Source organism: Chroicocephalus ridibundus, chromosome 1 (assembly GCF_963924245.1).
Source record: "Chroicocephalus ridibundus chromosome 1, bChrRid1.1, whole genome shotgun sequence".
Classification (NCBI taxonomy): Eukaryota; Metazoa; Chordata; class Aves; order Charadriiformes; family Laridae; genus Chroicocephalus; species Chroicocephalus ridibundus.
Window position 1 is genome coordinate 206,195,337 of NC_086284.1, and position 22,814 is coordinate 206,218,150.

The 22,814-nt window shown below is 38.6% G+C and overlaps 1 protein-coding gene across 3 annotated transcripts in view; it reads left to right on the top strand.

Moving 5' to 3' along the window:
• Positions 1-22,814, top strand: part of ORC5 (origin recognition complex subunit 5) — a 76,939-nt gene that overhangs the window by 45,557 nt on the left and 8,568 nt on the right. For all 3 annotated transcript variants that reach the window (XM_063323479.1, XM_063323478.1, XM_063323480.1), the window contains exon 15: positions 22,506-22,618. In XM_063323479.1, the coding sequence (XP_063179549.1) occupies positions 22,506-22,618 (113 nt within the window). The remainder of the gene's footprint in view (positions 1-22,505; positions 22,619-22,814) is intronic.

The window sequence follows — 22,814 nt, forward strand, 5'->3', positions numbered from 1 at the left end:
CTGTACACTGAAACCCAAAGAGGTTTCAGACTGATTGCCCAAAGTTGATGGTGCCTAAAACCTAGAAAAACAGAGCCAAATGTAAAAATGAGTAATGTAAATGATTTGAATTTATTAGTCACTTATGCTTACCATATTTTTAATAAGCTAAAATGCTAGTCTCTAGTGCAGGTATTTTGTTTCTTTGTGTGGCTGTTTGACCTGAACAGAGAGGAGATTTGAGCCTGATATTTTATTAAAAAACCCAAACAAACCAAATAAAAAACCCCAAACAACAAAAACCTACCTACATCAGTGAAAAGTCAGGATGAAGTCTTAAATTCAAGCTAACATGCGTAAGTGGAAATGACCCAAAATAAAGCTGTTCAGAGAAAGGAAAATAATTGGAAAGTACTAACACTTAAAAGAAGATACAGGCATGAAGAGAGGCAAAAATTAAAGGCTAGAATGGAATGACTTGTGAAGAAAGATTAAAGGAAATGAACATGTGTAATTATTACTTATAGCTATCTGTGTGCTTGGTGATCTTCAGAGGAAGAGAGATGATCCCTACGCTAATTTGGCTAAATAGCTACCAAGGGATGATGAAAATGTCTGAGAGTATTTATAGCCTTCAAGTGCCAAGAAAGGATTCATTCAGAGAAGTCCAAAGAGGTCTAAGAAATAAGATGAGGGGAATCTTAGCTTTGAATACCATAAAACACCCTTTCTGTTGGAGATGTTAAAGTGTGTAATAGTCTCCCCTGAAGTTTTAGAGTAGTGCCCCACTGCTTGAGCTATTGAAAATGACAGTGGACAAAGCATTCAGAAGTAAACTCAAGGAAAGAATTCTGTGTTGGAGGGAGGAGAAAGAATATGACTTAATAGGTGTTTTCCATCTCTTAATTTCTATGATCTCACATAGCATAAATTGACAAAATAAGACTTATGGTACACTAGTGAAGCATAATTTATGTTAATTTGCTTTAGAATAGGCATTAACCTTGATCCTGCTTCAATTCTGCATTAAGCCTTGCCTTTGATACAGTAATCTTAATTAAAACTGAATATTTCATGAGTTAACTCCCTCTGCCTCATAAGCAGAACAATACTCTTATCTGTATTACCTTTAAAAGTGCTATCCACATAAAGTATCTATTGCATCAGATGATAGGCTTGCTTAAAGTCATATTCATATGACTAAAAATACTGAAACTCAGGAATTTAATTTACTTAAAATTAATTAACTCTTATTTTAGAACCAAATTTTAAAAAGCTAGTTAAACAACTTTCCCTGCATGTTGAATTAGGAAATGTTGTACTAATAAATACTATAGTCTTCTGGAAAAAAATAAACCTGCATGAACGAGGAAAAAAGTAAGTATTGGCAGATGTGATATGTGTCAGGTGTGTCATCATGTAACTGTCAATCACTGTCATCTTCATAATACTTTTAACTGGGTTTACTTGGGTAGTAAGAGAAAAGCTGCTCATTTGGATGTTAAATCCTAACATGTTTTAAATAGGAAGAAGCAGGGATTGGAAGCAAGGGGTATAAAAGTTTGGCCATGTATTCTTCATCTCCTAGGTTTTGTGTTGTGGTTTTTTTTTTTTATATTTACTTGTTTTGTAGTGATGTTAGAACAAAAGAGCAGTGTTCTGGAGTAATAGTAGAACTAGCCCTATGCTCCAGACGCACGCTCTCGTGCATACGTGCAAGACTCATCCTTAATATAGAGGTACTCTGTAGCTGAAGTCACTGATACAGTATAGGCATGTTCAGATTGCTCGCTGCTCCTAAGTGGAGACATTTGGAAAACTACATTTTCTAGGTTCTGAAAACATGTGCAATTATTTGTCTGTCTTTTTTTTTTTTTTTTTTAAATTGTATTTTTAGGTTGTTTACAGCATAATCATAGTTGAGTACCATATATAAAATGACACACAGGCATCAATCTGATCAACTTTTTAGATGACTGATAGGTCAGGACGCTTACTGTACATTCCTACAGTGATCAAGATTCAAGGAAAGAAGATGTGATATTAAGTAACAATACTTAAAAATAAATAAATAAAAATATACAACTTAGTCTTAAACTGTAGAAGGCAAGGAAATATTTGATTATCCATTTGGAAAGCCATTTAATTTGTGTTAAAATTGGCTATCTTTTTCTGAAGTTATTTAATTCCATAGAGAAGTTAAAGTGACAGATTTAATGCATTGGCTGAAAATACAGCTGTGATAAGTTGTAATGTCTGGACTGCATCTTTATTGGATAGTTGACTTTAGTGATGATATTGTGTTTGTGTCGCTGGAATCTTTGCCTATGTCAGGTATTTGGATGGCCCAAGGTAAGTCACCAGTGTTTTTCTTCCGAATATAAGTCTAACCTCCCGGCTAAATAAGATTTGTCAGTCACTTTTCGTCAGTACTTGAGCTACTTCTTTTTCTTTGTCTCAGCTTTTTCTTTGTCAGTTATAAATACCAACTTGCAGCTGTGAAAAAGTGGACATCCACAAATATAACATATATACTGCTATATTTACTTCCCATTCTGAGTACAAGGAGTGTGGCAGTGTATATTTATTGTGAATAATGGTCATATAATTGAAATGGTAAAAAGTGTATTTTTGGGCACAGCTGACTTCCTGTCAGTCCATTACATTATTGGATTCTCCTCTTACAGAGAACCTGGAGAACAAATTTGGAAAGGTGAATACATTTATTTGTTGGAGGGAAAAACTAGAAAGCGAATAGTTATTAATACCATATTACATCTGCGGTCCTGCCACTAGGTCTTTATAGGAGAATTATAGCACCTGATCGCAGCGAAGAAAATGAAACTCCCCTCTTTGGTAGCACCCTGTCCATGCTCTGTGCCTGTATCATCTGTGGCACTCTCAAATACAGCATTTCACAGTTACAAAGAATGTGTGGGAATTACCGATGCTTTGTGCGTCCCTGGCACCAGAGGATGTCGTGAGGCTGGTTTCAGGGAGCCCTAAGGGTTAAATGCAGTTAAGCCTTTCCCCAGCTTTCTGGGAACCTGGCAGTGGCTTCTTTCAGTTGCTTTGTAATGAGGGAAACAATACCTGAATTCAGCCTTGGGTTGTGGTGGAGAGGGGGAAGGATTCAGGTTATAGTGTCAGAGGTGTCAGTTGCACTGCGGCGGGCGGTACCAGCAAGTGCTTCACCCTATGGCTGAAAAAAGTGGAATGTTAACAAGGCAAGTCTCAGATAAGACCATATGTATGTAGGGTTTTGTTGTTTTTTAATCCATTTCTCTCTGCTTGTGGTTTTCTTTTTAGTTAAATTAATCATGCTGTTTTGAATAGGCTGCATTCTGCCACTGGGAACTGTAACTCAGGCTCTGGCTGGTGATGAGCCAGCCTAAAAGCAGGGAGACACGTTTTTTTTGTGGATTGCACTCAGGCAGAAGAGCCAGGGGCTTCTCACTTGAAGTAAATAAACACTTAGAGACTAAAAGCTAAGCCCTGAACCTGGATAACGATGACTATCCTCTGAAAAATCTTACAGTGAGGTATTATTTAATTAGTCAAATAAATGGAAGTTACATTTCTAAATTAATAACTGACAGTTTACTTCTGAAGCAGACGATCCTGCATACATTAATAGCTACTGACTGCATTTCATCCTTCGTTTCTTCAACAAGCTACTGCTATTATAGACCACCAGGAAGGTTTGGTCGTAGGAGGCTGCATGGGAATATCATGTTTGTTTTTGTTTTGGTTTTCTATATTTTCTTCTTTCTTTTAAAGAAGGATTTGGTTTAGATCTTTAAAAAAAAATTAAAAAACACACAAAACCCAAACAAAACAACAAAAAAACCCCACCACAAAACAAACTTGAAATGAAGGATAAGCATGTCAGTGTTTAGTTACTGATTCGTTGTACATTGGTCCACATCCAAACATTGTTTTGTCTGGAGCACAGAAGTGGTGGTCAATGGAGTTAAATCCAGCTGGCGGCCGGTCACAAGTGGTGTCCCTCAGGGCTCAGTGTTGGGACCATTTCTGTTTAACATCTTCATTGATGACCTTGATAAGGACATAGAGTGTATCATCAGCAAGTTTGCAGATGACACGAAGCTAAGCGGGAGTGTTGATCTGCATGAGGATAGGGAGGCTCTACAGAGAGACTTGGATAGATTGGACCGATGGGCCAATGCTAATGGAACGTGCTTCAACAAGGGCAAGTGCCGGGTCCTGCAGTTGGGCCACAACAACCCCATGCATTGCTACAGGCTTGGGGAAGTGTGGCTGGAGAGCTGCCTGGCAGAAAAGGACCTGGGGGTTCTAATGGACAAGCGGCTGAGCATGAGCCAGCAGTGTGCCCAGGTGGCCAAGAGGGCCAATGGCATCCTGGCTTGTATTAGAAATAGTGTGACCAGCAGAAGGAGGGAGGTGATTGTCCCCCTGTACTCAGCACTGGTGAGGCCACACCTTGAGTACTGCGTCCAGTTCTGGGCACCTCAATATGAGAGAGATATCGAGGTGCTGGAGCGAGTGCAGAGGAGAGCAACGAAGCTGGTGAAGGGCCTGCAGAATAAATCTTATGAGGAGCGATTGAAGGAGCTGGGACTGTTTAGGTTGAGGAAGAGGAGGCTGAGGGGAGACCTCATCACTCTCTACAACTACTTGAAAGGCCATTGTAGAGAGGTTGGTGCTGGTCTCTTCTCACAGGTAATTAGCGATAGAACAAGAGGGAATGGCTTCAAGCTGCAGCAGGGTAGGTTTAGGCTGGACATTAGGAGAAAATTCTTCACAGATAGAGTGGTTAGACACTGGAATACGCCGCCCAGGGAGGTGGTGGAGTCGCCATCCCTGGATGTGTTTAAGACTCGTTTAGATGTGGTGTTAAGGGATATGGTGTAAGGGAGAACTTTGTAGAGTGGAGTTGATGGTTGGACTCAATGATCCCAAGGGTCTTTTCCAACCTAAATGATTCTATGATTCTATGATTCATTGAGGATAACTGATAAGGCTGCCCCATCCAAGTACTTAATATATTTGAGTGTGGTGATCTTTAACATGTACCTTATATTCACAGTATCTGCTTTTCAGATTGCTATTTCATTTCTTGAGTATCTTGTAGCTTGGTTTCCTAAGGAAACAGGCTCAATTGTATATCTATCAGTTCTTTCACCCTGTTTATATCCTTTACACCTTTTCTTAGTTTATCTAGTTCTGGCTGAAATTGACAGGCACAAGTTTCAAAGCCATTCACTCTACAAATCTAATGACAGTTGGTGTCCATGTTCATACCTTCTGTTCAGGAGACTCTTTAGCACATGCGCAGGTTGTTTTTCTGTTTGACCTGGTGCTGGCCATTTAGCAAGGACCTAACCAAGACCCAGGCACGGGGTGTGGAGCATCTTCTGCTGAGAGCTGGAGGGAGCAGGAGGAGCAGAAGGTCTATGGAGTGTAAAGGGATGTAGTGAGCAACTGGAAGGAGTTGCTGCTCTACTCAATACTGGTGAGTACCACAGCTGGAGTATTTTGTCCAGTCTGGGTTCCCCAGTACAAGAGAGACATGGACATACAGAGAGAATCCAGTGAAAGGCTTGCGAAAGGCCAATGAAATCAGGTGATAAAGGAACTGGAGCATCTTTCCTGTGGGGAAGGGCTGAAAGAGCTGAGACCCTTTAACCTGAAAAGGAGAAGGCTCGGGGATTTTATCAATGTATATAAATACCTGGAGGGAGGGTGCAGTAAGGACAGAGCCAGGCTCTTCTCAGTGGTGCCCAGTGACAGGCCAGAGGCAACGGGCACAAACTGAAGCACAGAAAGTTCCCTCTGAACATCAGGAAACACTTTCTTACTGTGGACTTGACTGAGTGCTGGCACAGGTTGCCCAGAGCAGTGGTGGAGTCTCCATCCTTGGTGATATTCAAAAGCCATTTTGGCGTGGTCCTGGGCAGCCTGGAGTAGGTGGCCCTACTTGAGCAGGGGGGTTGGACCAGATGACCTGCAGAGATCTCTGCCAACTTCAGCCATTCTGTGATTCTGAGTCGTTAGGGGAATAGAAGTAGCTGAGGTTTTAAGAGACATGGGCAGAGAGGTGTTTGAGGTTTTTGCCTTGGGAAAAGTTTATGGATAAAAGTCTCCCTCACAAAAAAAAAATTATTTAAGTCTATTTAAATATTAAATGCTTTATCACTTAAGTTTAATCATGTTAAGCATTTTTAATATACTGAAGTTCTGTACCCCAAAATGTGCAGGTTTTGTATAAAGCAAACGAAGGCTTTGTGGAGAGCTTCTGGCCAGAGAGGCTGCTATTTCAGATACTGTTCCAGTCAATGATGTGTATTTTTTGGCACATGCTAATGTTTTTATCAACTTGTTTTAAGTCAGACCATAAGGCTTTCAGAACATACCACTACAGAAAAATGTTGCTTTATAGTTATACAGCAATGTTTTTACTTCTAATGGCATTAGTTTATTATGAAGTATCAGCTTTATCATGCGTTTCAGGCAAAAGGTGTCATTACTGTTCTTCTCTTGGAGGATACGGTACTTGAATGGTCATTATTAATTTGAAATATAACAAGCTTTAAATAAAACTTTTCAACTAGCACATGGGCTAAACCTTCCTGTGAGCAACCAGCCGAGACATGCGTATACAGGAAAAATAAATTGCAATATGATGGCTTTTGTTGGGCATATTTGTCCTTATTGTTTGGTTGCTTGTTAAATACTTTATATGCTCAGCTGAATCCCCAGTGGTCACTTACTTTCTCTTCTTCAAGGAAAAAAAACCCGAAAGTCACCACTGCCTCTGTGTGAATTATACTTGAACTGGAAAAAAAAAAGTGTCCATATAAAAAGTACTGACAAATGCAAAACTTAAATTATTGTAAAATAAGACATTATTTATATCTCTTCTACAGTTACAACACTCTTGGGATTTAACTGTTTGACTGCTGTATGCAAAGCATACATCGCTGGTGGTTTTGTTTTAATGTTCCTTAAGATGGAAAGCAGCTAGTTGCCGTATTTATGAAGTGAAATTCTGGTATTGGTTGTTGAGGGCTTTGCGGAAAGAGAGGGGGCATTCACCTGCAGCTAAGAGTAGCCTTTTATTAAATTTTACCAGTTCAACTGCTGGAATTATATTTTCATTGCCTGTAAGAGCCTCATAGGGAGGTACTAAATATATTTAATAGTATATGTGTGTGTGTATTTGTGAAGGAGTTACCATTACAGTATACATTTCAGAATCAAGATGAGTTGTATTTGGATGGTTTGGAGAGTTCTAGCTCTGTGAAGACAGCTTGATGAATTAAGGTTTTGCACAACTGGTATTGTATGTGTGCCCATGTAAATTGTTCCTAGTAACTGAAAAAATCTACCAAGAAAGAGCCAAAATTAGCTGCATTCTTTGTTGCTGAAGTTGGATGAGAGTAGTCTTGTTTCTGCTCTTTAAGTTGTTCAGGATTGTAAATGGACCAAAAAAGTGAAGAAGGTGTTTGGCAAATGAGATCATCTTTTTAAACAGTACTTTCAAGTTACTTCTTAAAAGTGATCTCTTAAAAACATGGATTTTATTTGTCCCAGACATGTTGTTTTGCCTATCCTCTAACTGTGAACAAAAGATTGCATTCATTCTCTAACGTTTTATATATCAGACAGGCAGATCCACTGCAAATGAAGTAAAAATATCAGAAGTGGAAGTAAAATAGGAATATTTGTCCAACTTATATGTACATATTATTAGTTTTATCTCTCAGACTGCAGGATAATACTGTTATTTTTGGTAAAGCAGAGTTTTGTAGAAATCATTGCCTGCTTTGCTAGGAATGTGATTTTTCTTGACAGTGTCACATAAACATGTTTGTTGATATCCGTAAGTATCTACATACAATTTTATTTCTCTTTGAGAAAACTGAGTCTTGTATAATACATATTCACCATGTGAAAAACCTCCCCCACTGCTTCCAAAATGTTAGAGCTGAGCACAGGGATTTAGCCATACAACTTCTATTGAGATTAATTGGATTTGTATGGCTAAATCCATGCAGTTCTTCTGAAAATATTACAGTCCCTTGTCTATAAAATATAACTATATGTTCACAAACATAGTATCACAAAGAATATTTGGACAGAACAGTAAAATCAGGTTTAATTTATGTTTGGACATGAATAACTTTTGGTTTACTATAAATGTAAGGGTTCCTGTTTAAGTATACTGAGTGAATACTAAGCATGTGCTGTGCTTGCCTTAGGGCTTCATTTTTTTTAAATGCGTGAAGCATTTACATAGGACTCTTCTGTACTTAACTCAGGAGGGGGAAGAGCATTTCTGATTCATTAATCCCTTTTTTCTTTTTGTAAGTAACCGGGTCCTTCACATCATGCACTCAAGAAGTGTAAAATATACAAAGAAGTGGGAGGGACAAGCAAAATGATGCCTGGCTTGCTATAATGTATAAATTCAAAATCTATTTCTCTTTGCAAGGAAAAATAGCAAGGGGAAGAAGGGCAGCACTGAATTTTCTCAATGTGCTTGCATGATATGCAGGTTTGGGATAATTGTTTTCTCTCTTGTTCAATAAAGTGAGTTGTTACCATGGTAGCATTCATATTGCACAATTTCTCAGTTATAAAATAAATTGAGAACAGTTTTAGAGACAGAAAACTCTTTGTATGAAGGTTTTTTCTGTTAGGGTAGGTTTTTTTAGTGCAAAATTGCGTCTTAGAAACACAGTTTCTGAGGTTGGGGTCTTAAAATTATTCTTGAGATCGGGAAGTCTCAGTACACTTCCCAGATAAAATCAGTCAGGTTTCAATGACATGTAATGCTTCGGCGGGACAAGATGTGCAAGGACAGAGATAGCTTGGGGTATTTGGTTTTGAACACTGGTTAAGTTGGAGGAGATCTGCGCTGCTACTTTTGAGAATGTTACTTCTGGTAGTAAAATGGAATGCAGCAATTAAGAGGGTACAGGCTGCCAGGCACCTGAAAGAAGTAGCCTGGTTGTCCTGATCCAGTAAGTAACTCCTGGCAGTAGGCACCTAGCCTGTGCTCTGCTTTTAATGTGTCGTCTTGGGCAAGATGTGTTGAGAACCTCTTGCAAAGCAAGAGTCTGAGTCTTCAGTGGCAGAGAGGGAAAGGCCTCCAGTGGAAGCGTTTTCAAGAGAGTATACCCTAGACAATGTTTTGGTCTGTGCTGCTTGAGTTTCTCTTACTGAGGAACAGCAGACACCAACACTTCTTGGTGTTGGTTCTTGATTGCTTGGTTCTTTGGTAGGGTTTTTGGTTTGGGTTTTTTTTGATGTTTATTGACTGCCGTGCAGATTCTGGTATGGATAGATTAAAATGTATTTGAGGCATACTTCTGTCTCTGTTTACTGAAAAGATTCCAGAAGATAGCCTTGGGAACTACTGGAGAGAGTCCAGCGTAGGGCAACAAAGATGATTGAGGGATTGAAGCATCTCCCTTATGGTGAAAGGCTGAGAGAGCTGGGACTCTTTAGCCTGGAGAAGAGAAGGCTGAGGGGAGACCTTATTAACGTTTTCAAGTATCTAAAGGGTGGGTTTAAGGAGGATGGAGCCAGACTCTTTTCAGTGGTTCCCAGTACCAGTGGTACCCCAGGACGAGGGGTAACGGGCACAAGCTGGAACATAGGAAGTTCTGATCAAATATGAGAAAAAACTTCTTTACAGTGAGGGTGACAGAGCACTGGAACAGGCTGCCCAGGGAGGCTGTGGAGTCCCCTTCTCTGGAGATTTTCAAGACCCGCCTGGATGCAGCGCTGAGGGATGTGCTCTAGGCAATCCTGCTCTAGCAGGGGAGTTGGACTAGATGATCTCTAGAGGTCCCTTCCAACTCTGAAATGCTGTGATTCTGTGAACTCCTTATCTGTTACATAAAGCTTTTGTGGAAGGACTCCAAGGAGGTGGAAAAGTGTTCAGGATATAGCACTGTCGATTGGAATGACAAGCAGCTTTTCATCAGACCCTAGCAGTGTATTTGCTAATTCATAACTGCTTCCCCTCTGTTTCTTCAATTTTGTTTTTCTCCTGCATTTTCTCGCTACAGTAGGCAAATCGCCGTATTAGTAGGAAGGTGTCTGTCTTTCATCCGTGAGATCAAAAAGCTTCATTGATTGCTTGATTCTTTGCTGCTTTTTTGCACCTTTCCATTGATCTCTTATATGGATTTTTCAGAGTTTGGTGATCAATATAGTACTTTTGAGGGGATTAAGCCTCTTTATGTTGATTTAATTTAACATTAAAAAAAGCAGATTTATGAACATTGAATATTACAGAAAAATCTTTGCACAATGATTGTTCAAAGAATACAGTGGCAATCAAAACCATCAACTGCAAAAATAAATATGTTAATTAGTCATGGAAACCTGAGAAATTATATATCTTGATTGCATTGTGTTCCACTGAAATAAGACACCTTCTGTTGGTTCTTTTATGCTTTTGATCCATTCCTGAATTACATGAAAATTGCACATTTCTATTTTAGACTCTTTTGTTCCCTAAATGATTTGTGATGATACAGGAGCCATATAGTCAATGTTTACTAACCATACAAATCTTAACTCCATCTATATAGAAGATGTTTTTAAGAATCTAAGGGGGCGTTGTGTCTTTGAATGTTTCTGTCCATCTAAATGGTATTATCCTTGAATGCCGTAAAAGCAGGAGAAGTTCTAATTGGCTCTGTACTGTTCCTAAGCAATGCTTCCCTTTTACAGGAATTTAACTGGCACAGTCATTTAGTCACATAGTCACTTCTCCAAAGAATGAAACAGTCCCGCTAGATTGCTTGAAGTGTAATCATATTTGATAGAAAATTTCTCTTTCCCCATTCCAACCTGACCATTCCCTTCCTGCGTACCGCTTCTCCACAGACACGATGCAGTTGAATTAATTGACCAGCGCAGTTGGTGTGTGTGCCAGGACACTGGTTCGCTGCTGCATTGTTGCCTTGGTTGGCTGATGACTCTTTTACCCAACACGTGTGCTTGCCAAACACGTGAGTGTCAAAATCTCTTTTTCTCCAGGTTAGAAAAATGAAGTAATAGCAGTACAACCGTAGAATTTCACAGTTGTGTTAAAGGTTGATGGAAACGGCATTCAAAAAAAAAAAAAAGGGTTGTGTTTGAAGAACAAGGTTTTTTCCTTTCCAGTTAATCGCCGACAGATGATGTTTCATGCTGTTTATCTGATAAGACCAAGTATAACTGAATAAAAGATGGAAAACTGGTAGTTAGGACCACTTTGCAGGATCATCTATGCAAGGGGTATAAAGCTATTTATAGATATCTTTTGCAATTGCATCTAAGATGTATTTAATGGGTCAATGAACTTAAATTTTTAATATTTTATGACTTATCAATTCATGGATGACTGAAAGCTTTACTTTCTGTAGAATGGCTAATACACATGGATGTTATAAATTTATAGCCTCTATTGTAGTGTATCTAAACTTAAATTATACATTTTTTTAAAATAAAACCAAAATTTCTCACTGTACATTACAACTATCAGCTTTGTGCCATTACAGTAGGGTTTCATTGGTTTTCAAGAAGCTAGAGGGGTGAATTGATTTCCTCAGTGACAGTCTTCATCCTGGTCTTTCTCTTGCTCCTGGCAGGACCAAACTGCCAGATTTACTGAGTCGGAGCAGAATATTCTCCTTAAGGGCAAATATTTGGTTTGCTGGGACACTCTGAGAGGGAAGATTCCAAATCTGCTCTTTATCCCACCTGTGGGAAAAGCAACTTTGCCGAGTTCTCTCTTCCCTTGTGCCTGTGTGGTGACAGCCAGCCAACCTGGAACTCGTGTTCATCCTTGGTGTTTTGTCTATTCTATTAAGGGTACCTGTGAACAAAGGTACACCAATGCAAACTTAAATGTCCTCATTTTTTTAGGGAAGATTTTGAACAGAGTGACTGTTCCTCTTGATTGCTGTTATATGACCTTTGTTTGTAACTGTTGGCTTGTCCAGGATCCAACATCACATATGAAATCAAGTTCTAATTATTGTCTTATATGAAAGTACATGCCTTGAATCAGATTATTTTTTTTTTTTCATCTCCCCTGTTTGCTGGTCTAGAACCTAGTGTGACTCAGTGCTGTATCACTGAGAGCTAGGCATTGTTGTTTCTAATTTCTTGGTGTTTATGTGCAGCCTCGTAATACATTTCTCCTCCGATGTGTTGATTAGGTGCATTAACATCACAATTCCACAGTCTTTTTAGTTCCAGTTTGACATACAAGAACAACATGAAATGTCGTATTTCAAGAGGTCAGATCCATATGTGTGAACAATTTTATACCTAATTACTGAAGTCACTGAAATGAAGATTACTGGGAGCCGGTTGTGTATGTCAGGGAATTTCTTTTGCTTACAATTTTACTATACTCTCCTAAGCATCCTTTGCTGGTCCTTTCAAGAGACAGCATGCTGTGCCAGGAGGAGGCTTTGTTTTGTACCAGTATGATGTACGTGTGTACTTTAGTGATCAATTCAAGTTGTTTCTATTTTTATTTTTGTTACCGTTTGTTCCAATTACGGAACCACTAAAATGTGCAGTTTTATGTAGTCACAATGAATATAGTGTTGATTGCAGCCTTCTGCAATGCTTCTTGTGAGTAGTTGGGATGCAGAGTGGAGAGTGTGTAAAGATTTGGTTTAGTAATCTCAAAATACGCGTATCTTTAAATTGTCGTTTTTCGGAGCCAGATGCCCACTTTAGCCAACAGTGTATTTTACCATTTGTCTGGCCTTGTGAGTAAAGTTCTGATTTTCGCATTTCAGAAGTATTTGGGTCAAATCTTCCTGGAGTGTTTGTTTCAATTAAAAATTCTTAATATCTTATTTCTTTATACAAGATTTGGATCAATATCCTTTCAACACTTAATTATCATAATAATCCAAAAATAGACTGCAGTTAAGCCACATTGAAAATCTTTTTCCTTCTTGGAGAAAGCAAGGTAGTTTAGTCTCAGAAGATACTCACAAACATCTGATTATGAGAAGTCTCCTTTAATTTCATTATTTCTGCTCATGGCATATACAGAGTACTGATTTTTGTCCTCAGGACAGGTTAGAGATCCTAATTGCTTTAATTACTTTTGAAACACAAAATTATATTTGCAAAGAGAAGTCCTTCCTGTAGCAGTAGAGGGCTAGTAACTCTGTGTATACACTTCTATATTTTACAGAGATAACATTAAAAATTTAGAGGCCTTCTGTGAATGTATTGAGTCCTATCAGTATCACAGATACTTGGTAGTATTTTTAAGGTTACTTTTATCTGTTCTTGATAGAACTTACCTGGCAATATCTAGAAATGCTGCCATTGTGGGTCAGAAGTGTTATAAATGAAGGACCCAAAAAACCAGGTGAAAATTTTCTAGATTTGGGGATTTAAGGTTATACACTTGGTCAGTTGCACAAAGGTTTGCTTCTGGAAAACAGTCTTCGTGTCGCCTTCCTCACCTTCTAAAAAACACTTGGAACCTGAGACCTCTGATGCAGAAATGAATCGGAGGGTGGCAGGAAGATACTTCTGTTGGCTGCTTATTGCCTCTGCCTTGAAAAATAGCCAGCCTTCGTCTGGTGTCCACTTTTTGAAGCTACCTGACTTAAGTAATCAAATTAACTGTAAACATCATTCCCCAAGTGTTTCTTTGACCATCTGTTACCATTGTCGGTTGCTCTGGTTTCAAAGAATGAAACAGAAAGGCGAGTATTTTTGAATTATCTGTCTGTGATTCATATCTGTAGGCCTTCTGCTTAGGATTGCCTTTCCCAGGTCATTACGGAGTAAATTAGATGCATGCGCCTCCAACAGATTGCAAGTACATTCAGGCCTTGTTTTTTGCATGTTTTGGAGGATCAAAATAAACTTCCCCGTGATCAATTCCAGGAGTCTTAAGAAATTTCTGAAAAGATTTCCAAATATATCCTCAGGTACTGAAAATTGTTTGATCCTCACAGAAAATACTATGTTTAGCAAATTTCTGTCATGTCTTTCAGGGCATTATGAAGTACTCTGATTGATCCTCAGAGTGAGGAAACTGACTCAGAAATACTGATTTATCCATGCATCACTCTGTAGAGGTTTTTTAATACTTTTTTTTTTAAATTGATGAGCACAGTGAGGCAAAAATTGTTGTGAATTGCCTTTTATTTTCCTTTTTCTCCTTAGGCAAAATGATTAATGCTGAAGTAAATGTGCTAAGAGAAAAAAGGGGCATTTTCCTAATTTATATAGTGCATAAAAATAATGAAGAGAAAGGAAATTCATTAATACTTTGAAAAATTCCTTTAATAATAGTTCCAAAATGAATAAATTATTGAACTGCTTTTAAAAAGAGATGTTACTGTAACAGTGAGGGGGCAGGGCTAATCTATGCGAATGCTTTTGAGATACTGAGAAGTTTTCCAGAACATGGTGGGGGAAGATGGATTTTCATGATTTTTTTTTTTTTTTTTTTCTTTAAAGACTGCAGAGTATGGAGAGAATACAGTAATTAGTAGTGACAGAGCCCTTGCAGAGACCCAAGAGAAGGGTAAAGGGGAAACACAAGGTGGTAGGATGTAGAAGGTGCAGAGGATATCCTTTACCTTTGGTGAATGCATTTTAACAGCCGTATTAAGTCAGACCAAAAGTGGTTTTACCCACTGTATTACACAGTAAAACTGTCTGACTACTTCCGATTAATATCAGACATACAGGAAAAATATGAGACTGGGAAGCAGAGGATGAGCTTAGTCTGGTATATGTTACAGCTTCTTATTACCTGTGGCTTAAATGCTTGCCATGGAGTTGATGTTCTTTGCATTTATCAGCCTGTGGTTGTATTTCCTTCCACAGATAAGCCTAGTTGCTTTCCGAACTCCACCAAACCCTCCACTGCCTCACTGAATTTTAAGTGGCAAAGTGTGTTGCTGATAAACTACAAATTTGGATGAAGAAATACCTCTTTCTGGGTTTCTTGTTTGCTTTTTTAAATTGTCTTTTTAGTTTCCTGGGGTGTTTCCTGGATCTTGTTTCAGTGTCCCCGTTTTAAAAGCCTACAGGGTTTTTTTGGAAAATAGTGGTTTTGGGAAGAGGAGATGTGAAGAGTAGAGATAATGAGACAGGAGAGATGAAAGGATGCTGTGCTGATGAGTCAAGATTTGCAGCTAGTTAGTCACTGAACAAAAAAAAGCTAGAAGAAAGACTTCTAATTGAAAAGAGTGGATTCTAAAATATGAATATGAAATCTGGAGCAAGGTGAGGAAGTGTCTCCTGGAAGGAAGAAAATACATTTGCTTCACTTGAGATTGAAGGGAAAAGCCACAAGGAAGCCAATTGCAGGAGAACGTGCTCGAAATAAGGGAGCTTCTAGTATGCAGACAGGTGTTCTGTGCCTGAAAGACAGGAGAGGGTGGGTGGTGCAGAAAGGAAGGAGGAGAAAAGGCAAAAAGCAAAAGATGCACGTTTATCCCTTGAACAAGTCTATGAAGTGGGCAACACTTTTTGTCAAATATGATTTAATGTAAATGGGACACAAAAAGTAAGACTGAGTGGAATAAGACAGAAGTAGTGAACACTGATTATACAGTGGGGAGAATGCCATATGAGAATGACTCTAATGACCTGTGTAGTAGAAACCAAAATAATTTTGTAGTGTAAAATTCAAGGTTGGTATGCCTTGGGCTTAGTAGACTTTTCTGCCATGAAGATATGCAAGAAATATCTTGAAGGTGGTGAGCATGATACAAACTGAGTGGGTTTAACAGCGTGAAATTCAAGGTCATATATACTTGAGGGTAAGTAAACATTTATTCTAAAACAGAAGGATCACCTTCTAGAAACTGAAGGAAGAGGAGGAAGTTTTGTCTGTCTTAATAAATGACTGAGCAACCAATATGATGAAGCCTTGGAAAAGCCAAAAGGGTCACTTGTTTAAATCTGTAAATCACATAGATTTGCCTTAAGAGAAGTGAAGTCTGAGGAGACAGGGAAGACAGAGATGCAGAGTAACAAATACAGAAATATTTAATTAAAATATAAGAGTATGCTCAAATACATAGGCCTTGAACAAAACTACTTAGGAAACTGAAGCTAGTTTTCCTATCTGTGTATCATTAAGATTCTGGAAAAGTCTTCTATGGGAGTCATTGTGTTGAGGGAAAAAAAACTTGTTTTTATGATAAAATTTAGGGCATTCGTGAAAAAGATGGTATGACATGATGGCTTCAGTGACACAGACTGATCTGAATCCAGTAAATTCTCTATTGTGCTTAAGACTGAAAGCAGGGATGTTGCATGATAATCCTTAGGGGAAAATGTGATACAAATCTCCTTCCCTGCCAGGCTGTCACGAGGGCTTCCTAGAAACAGCTAAGCATCCCTAACATCATGATAGAGCAAACATTTTTTTAAATCCTTAAATGGGTATAGAAATAAAAGAGAAAAAGATCTGTTAGCCTAAGCAACATCAGTTTTTAAAGGGTAAATGGTAGCAGAAGTAGTCAGTCGATTTCCTTCCACACACCCCCTGGCCCCGTAGTAATTAAACATTTAGTGAATATAACGCTGTCACATCTTGAATTTGTCAACACATTTATGTCTTGAAAGTTTTTTCAAGTTAGTAATTAGTGTTAAATTCTGTTTGACCCAATCGGATGAAGTCTTCTGGTAAAGTGTTGTCAACCCATTGATGAGAGATGCAGAAATTACTTAAAAATGGGGAAGTGTGGTGTATATTACTGCAGATAAAGAAATAACACACAAGGTCCTGGAGAGTCAATGCAAAATAATGAAGTAATGTATATGTGAGCGAAAAATAACCAACACAGGACAAAGAAAGACACAAAGCATAAACATTCACAGAAGAAAAAGGCTTGCAAAGCAGACTGGGTGACGCTGCTGTGTGTTGGAGCATCCTATTTGGCCACCGATGTCTGTGGTACGGAAATGAGGGGCATAGTGCTGGCTGTGGAGCACCACTGAGGCTGTGGCTGGGATACCCCTGTCTGCTGGTGGCTCTGGTAATGTCAAAAACACTTTGACGGCATTCAGAAAATAGCTTAAGAAAAAGTTGGATTAATTTAAGTTGAGAAAAAAGTAAAATATATAGCTGAAGCATATCGTAATGAATGCTTTAACTGCACGCTGGAAGGCCCTTGGCAATTTGGAGGGGTGTACAATAAGGCAAGAATGGTATGATATAATTAGTAGTATTGGAGTGCTGCTAGCGGATGGAAAATTTGACAAAACACTAAAAAAAAAAAAATAAAAAGTTTCAGAAAGGGAGGTGGTGAAATGATTTCCCACCATAAGCATTTAAGATCTCATTAAATGGTAGGTCATACCGCCCAGTGAGTGCAGTCTCTTCTTGTGTTTTTTTTCATTAAAACCTTGCACAAAACATAATTCAGAATCAAAACCTGTTTGTTAAATCTAAGCGTTCAGAAAAGCATTGATTTATTTTAAATAATTTTTATAAAAACAGTTTTGATCAATTACTGGGTTAAATATATATAATTGTAATGTTCTACTATTACCTTTCTGTATGAGCTTTTCTAACAAGGCTGACATACTGAGCATGCTCTAGCCATAATTTTGACGGAAATTGTTTTGAGCAGGTTTTTTTTACGCTTACATAATTTGCACTGGGGTCATTGAATTTAACTCCAGGAGACTATTTCGGCAGTCATTTTGACTGAAATGTGTTTTCTAAACGGCATCTGGTTTTCAAAATGTCTTGTTGCATAGCAGTGGTTTTAGCATGTGTGTGAACGTAACTCTCGACAGCGGTGGGTTTCGAACAAGTGCAGGGAGCTGCGTGTTTGCTTTGAGAGCCGGGTGATGCTGCTAGTGCAAGCACTGCAAAGTGCTAGGGTCCGTATAAATTTTAATATGACTGTGAGAGAATATAGTACCATTGTCCGATGGTACTTAAATAATGAAAGTTCTTAATTTCTTGATAGTTTTGAGGTTCAGAATCATAAAACAGATTAAGGCTGTGGTTGAAAGTAAGCCAGAGTGAAGAGTTACAATTAACATTGCATCTTGGGTGAGATAATTGAAGATTATAGACTGTGGAGATGAAAAATACCTCGTAGATCATCTAGTACATCTAGGCCACTTTGAGATTGTTCCTGCTAGTGTCTTTCATTAGTATTTTGTCTAGTCCAGTTTAAAATGTGCCACTTAGTAAGATTTCAGTCACAGCTCTAAGGAAACAACTTTCTCTTTTCCTAGTCACCAGCATCACTTTCTTGGTTTAGTTTTGTCCTATGGATTTGAGATGTGCCACACACTTTGTCCCAGCTCTTTCCTGTAATAATCCATCACTGCTTACCCAAACACAGCATGTGTTTCCCTGTGTTTCAGGTCCTAATTTTGCTCATGTTTTGCACCTCTGCGAATGTTTTCTGGCTTCTTGTGGTGTCCTCGGGAAGAGCCTGGCCTTTCTCAGCAGACAGCCCTCACTTCTGGAATTCTTCTTGCTTCCACGCAGCCCTGTGCTGACAAAGCTGGTCTTTGTGTCTGCTTGAGGAATGATGCAAGGCCCATCTGTTAGCTCCGGCTGATAGGAAAAAAGCAGCCTTTAAGGATGGCCTGTGGGTTGCTTTGTGTTTTCCAGAGGTTTCAATGTCCACATTTGACCAGTGAATCTCCAGAAGCAATCTGAGCAGACATTTCCTACTGGCAGCCACTCTCTGCCATGCTTTTATGATTATTCTCACCTTGCGTCCAAGCTTTCAGCAGCAGGTTTCTCACACAAATACATTTCAAAGAAAACTCAGTCATGGCTTAGTTTTAAACATACCAGTGACACCTGTTCCTTCACGTTTTTCAGATCAGTAACTTTTCTTCAGATTTTCTTGTTATTCCTGTAGAAAGTTCCATTTACTTTTTAACTTTTGCTGGTATTAAATCATTACCAGATCTAACTTTAATTTTATTAATAGCTTTAGAATATTTCTTCCAACTGTAATTTCTTTTGTTCAAAAGATTCTCAATAAATATTCTTTCTTATGTCAGACACACAGTTTTTCTGGCTTGTTTCTAGTCTGTTCTTGCCAGATGTTTTTTCCCAAGCTTTTGTGATTAATGAAATGGAGCCACTGTACCCATGGTATTAAAAAAAAAAAAAAAAAAAAAAAAAAAAGCTTTGAAAAGTTTTTTTTGTTAAGAAGTGCAATTAGTTCGGCATTGCATTCGCATTTTTCCCAACTGTGTTTCAGGCTTTTGAAGTATCTTCATTTAAGAGCAGATTGCTTCCAAAGTTTTGTAACACCTGAACTTTTGAAGTAGTAACATTTTTTCGATGCTTAAGTTATGGGTGGCATTTGAACCTTGAGAATTAACAAAAACATGAAAATTGGTGACTTTTAAAATTTCGCTACAAATACTGTCTTAACCCCAGTGCATTCCACTGTATCCTGCTTTACCAGGTGAATGCCCTAAGTAGGGACAGAGAGAGGGACTGTGTGTGTGAATGCAGTTTTATGCAGAATAGCTCAGCTCCAAAAGCAGTTAGAACGAAAGTCTGATCTCATAGTGATTTGCATGCATACATACAACTTGTTCTTCCTTCCACTACCCCCACCCCAGTTAGCTTTTAGATGTTCAGTGAAGAGATGGTCAGACCTCTTGGGTCAGGAGGGAATTGAACTTCTGTGTCCTAGAAGACTTCTTAACCATTTGGTGAAGATAATCATCTTGTTTTTATTAATTGGATCTAGAAAACTAGGTCCAGCACAAAATATTTGAGGAACTTAATAATTCCATGTCTACCACAATTGAATCTTTTCTTCTGCAAGAGCAAAGTTGCCCAGTTCTGTGGCTGATTCATCTGCAGGAGAATCCTTCTATATTGTATAAAGCAGAAAAAAATGAAGAAATCATTGCTTCAGGGTGACAGAACTATCTTGCTGTTTTCGATTCTCCCTGAACCCGTTGAAGAAGCTGTGCAAACAGAGCCCCAGGCTGCTGCCCCCGCAGCATGCAGGCTTTTGGGTTTGTCCTTCAGAGCTCTCTGCCTCTCTCCACGTACAGGCTAGGCATCTGTAACTAGGTTTTGAATTCTGCCCCGGAGACTCACAAGTTAGGTATTTTAGCTTCTAACATTTGGCTGTCTGTAGAGGAGCTGGTCCCTGTTTACTCCCCCATAGATATATGTGCTTTCTCTTTGTCTCTACTGAGCCTCTTTGGAGATAAAACCGTTTCTTACCTGCACGAATTGAAAATGGCAATTCTCTCTACTTCTGTCTTTTTAAGCAATCTCAGGACCAGGACTTATTATTTCAGCTCTCACTTCCTTGTGATGACATTTTTATTAAGCTAAATAAACAGAGAATTTGTGAAAGAAATGAGTAAAGGGCTGCAGTTTGCTAAGTAAGTTTGTGTTACTCTGATGATCAATAGCTTCATTTGTCCTGTAATATTGTATATTGAGTCTTTAGAGTTAATGTCCTGAGTCAAAAACATTAATGAAACTTCATATCTCATCTGATGCTGTTTCAGATTTATTGAATCAGCCTCTAGTAAGGAATTTTACGTTGCTGACCTTATGTTACGGACATAGCATTTGGTGCTAGTTGGAAAAGAAAATGGTTACAATTTGTAGTTAAAGTATTGCTGGAGCATTTGTGATGCAGCAGCAAGGTCACTTTTGCATCCCACGTAAAACTGAGGTGGGTCCAGCTCCAAACTATCTAGGCTTCTGCTGTGCTCGTTGGGAGCTTTTAGGAGCCTCCTGCCATTCATTCCTTCGTTGGTGATTTCTGAATGTGAGGCCAGCTGCAAATATGTATTGCAGAAGGGATTCCCCAGTAATGGTGCACTGGGTGTAGAATAGCAATTGTTACAGCAGGTGACTCCATAATGCTTCTTCACTGACTGAAAAAGGACTTTGTTGAATGAAGAATGTAGAAAAACTTGCTCTCAAACTTACAACTATTTTAAGAAAACAAACACCTAATATGTTTGAGGCTGATCCCAGTTCAATAATATGTTCAAAGTGATCAATGAACTGGATTTTGAACCATTTACCATATGCTGAGTTCAGTTTTCTTAAATGCTGTCAATGTTAACAATTTGTAAATCATGTGCTACTCTTCAATGTAATTTATAGACCTGATTTAAGTAAATGGAATTTGTCTTTGTGAATATGGGTAGGCCAGTATTCCTTAACCAAACTCCAGAGCCTTTGTGGACTGATGGCATCCAAACTATTGTTGTCTAATGACATATAAAATAAAGTTAAGCACAGACTGTTATAAAAATTGCTCATTCTTGGTGGCCGTAATTTTTTCTGTTCGCCACAGGTAGGTTTCTTTTTTATATACATATTGTATCCACTTAAGAGAAAACTTTAATAATTATCCCTACCTCCTGCAAGTACTGTCACAAATTTGAAGACCAGGTTCACTTCCAGCAAAAGAGTGGGGTTATTACTGAGTTAGGAATTTTTATTTTTTTTTTATTGATACTGATAAGAACTTGCTGCTGCTTTTTATAGCAATGTGCTTCCTTGAAGGTTTGAACTGACACTCGCTTTCCTGATATATTTATTCTTCAGAAATTCCTTACTATGCTATTATCGTTACACAGCGGTAGGTTATGGTTGGCTAGATTTTTGAAAAGTGGAGCTGTGGTCAGATACTAGTTCTTCATAGAATGTAACCTTGTTGCCTTGAATTGTCAGTGGCACCTATAGCAAAGGCCAGGGAAATATGTCCTTGTTTTCTGCTTTTACCTCTTTCTTTCCCCTGGGAGCCGAGAGGAGGTAGGGAGGCGGTGGAATCACCACAGTGTTTTTTTTCCTAACTGAGGCAGAACAGACTGGTTGTACTCAATGGTGACATCCCGTGACTGCCTGTTAGTGATACCGCCGTCATTTGGAGGAATGAAGATAGTGAAAAATATGCTGGTACGTTGCTATTTTGGTAAAATAATCAATGGCTCTGTCAAGACGCTGTATGTGTGTTTGTAGGCAAATTTTTCTCCTTTCAGACCGTGTTCTTTTTAAGCACGCAATCTTCAGCCTTTCCTTTCTAACCTTCAGATTCTTTTTTATCTGGAGTGATACATCCATCTGTTCAAAATGTGGTATGAGCTGGCACAGGAATATCCAACTTTGAGCGTGAAAGTTCAAGAGGAGTCTTCGGGTATAAAGGAAAGAGAATCAAAGTCTCTTCTGGTTGTCAGGCAGAGATTTGGAAAATGTTCAGGTCATGCCTATTATTCCCATTCCCCACATTGCCTTTCTCTCTTTGATCAGACCTCCAGGATAACTCTTGATATGAAAGATGAAGGGTTTAGCCTGTGTCTCTCACTGCCTGTGCTGAAAACGTAATGGTTTGCTAGCTGCAGAACTATGTGAAAATCAGTGAGCAAGTGTGAGTGACTTTCCAGAGAAATATGGGAATGATGAAATATGGGAATGAAAAAAAAAAAAGAAAAATAATTGGCCACTGCTATTCACGTTAGCAAAAATGACTAACATTACTAATGTCTCTTGTTTGTAGATCACGTCTCTTGTGACTCTCCAACTGTTAACCGTGGTTGGCCATAACGACCAGCTTGATGGACCACGATATAAATGTACTGTATCTCTGGACTTCATCAGAGCTATTGCCCGGTGAGCTTATTAGTGATCGTTTACAGTTGTGTTTGCTGACTTGAAAGAGACTTCAAAACCAGTATTTGCTCAGTCATTAGCTCTCTGAAACCAGAACAGAAATCTGTGGATTTTTACTAAGAATGATATTTATGAGAAGTGTTGAACTTGAGATAACTTTAGTCCAATTCTGTGTTGAAAAAAATTTTATCTTACA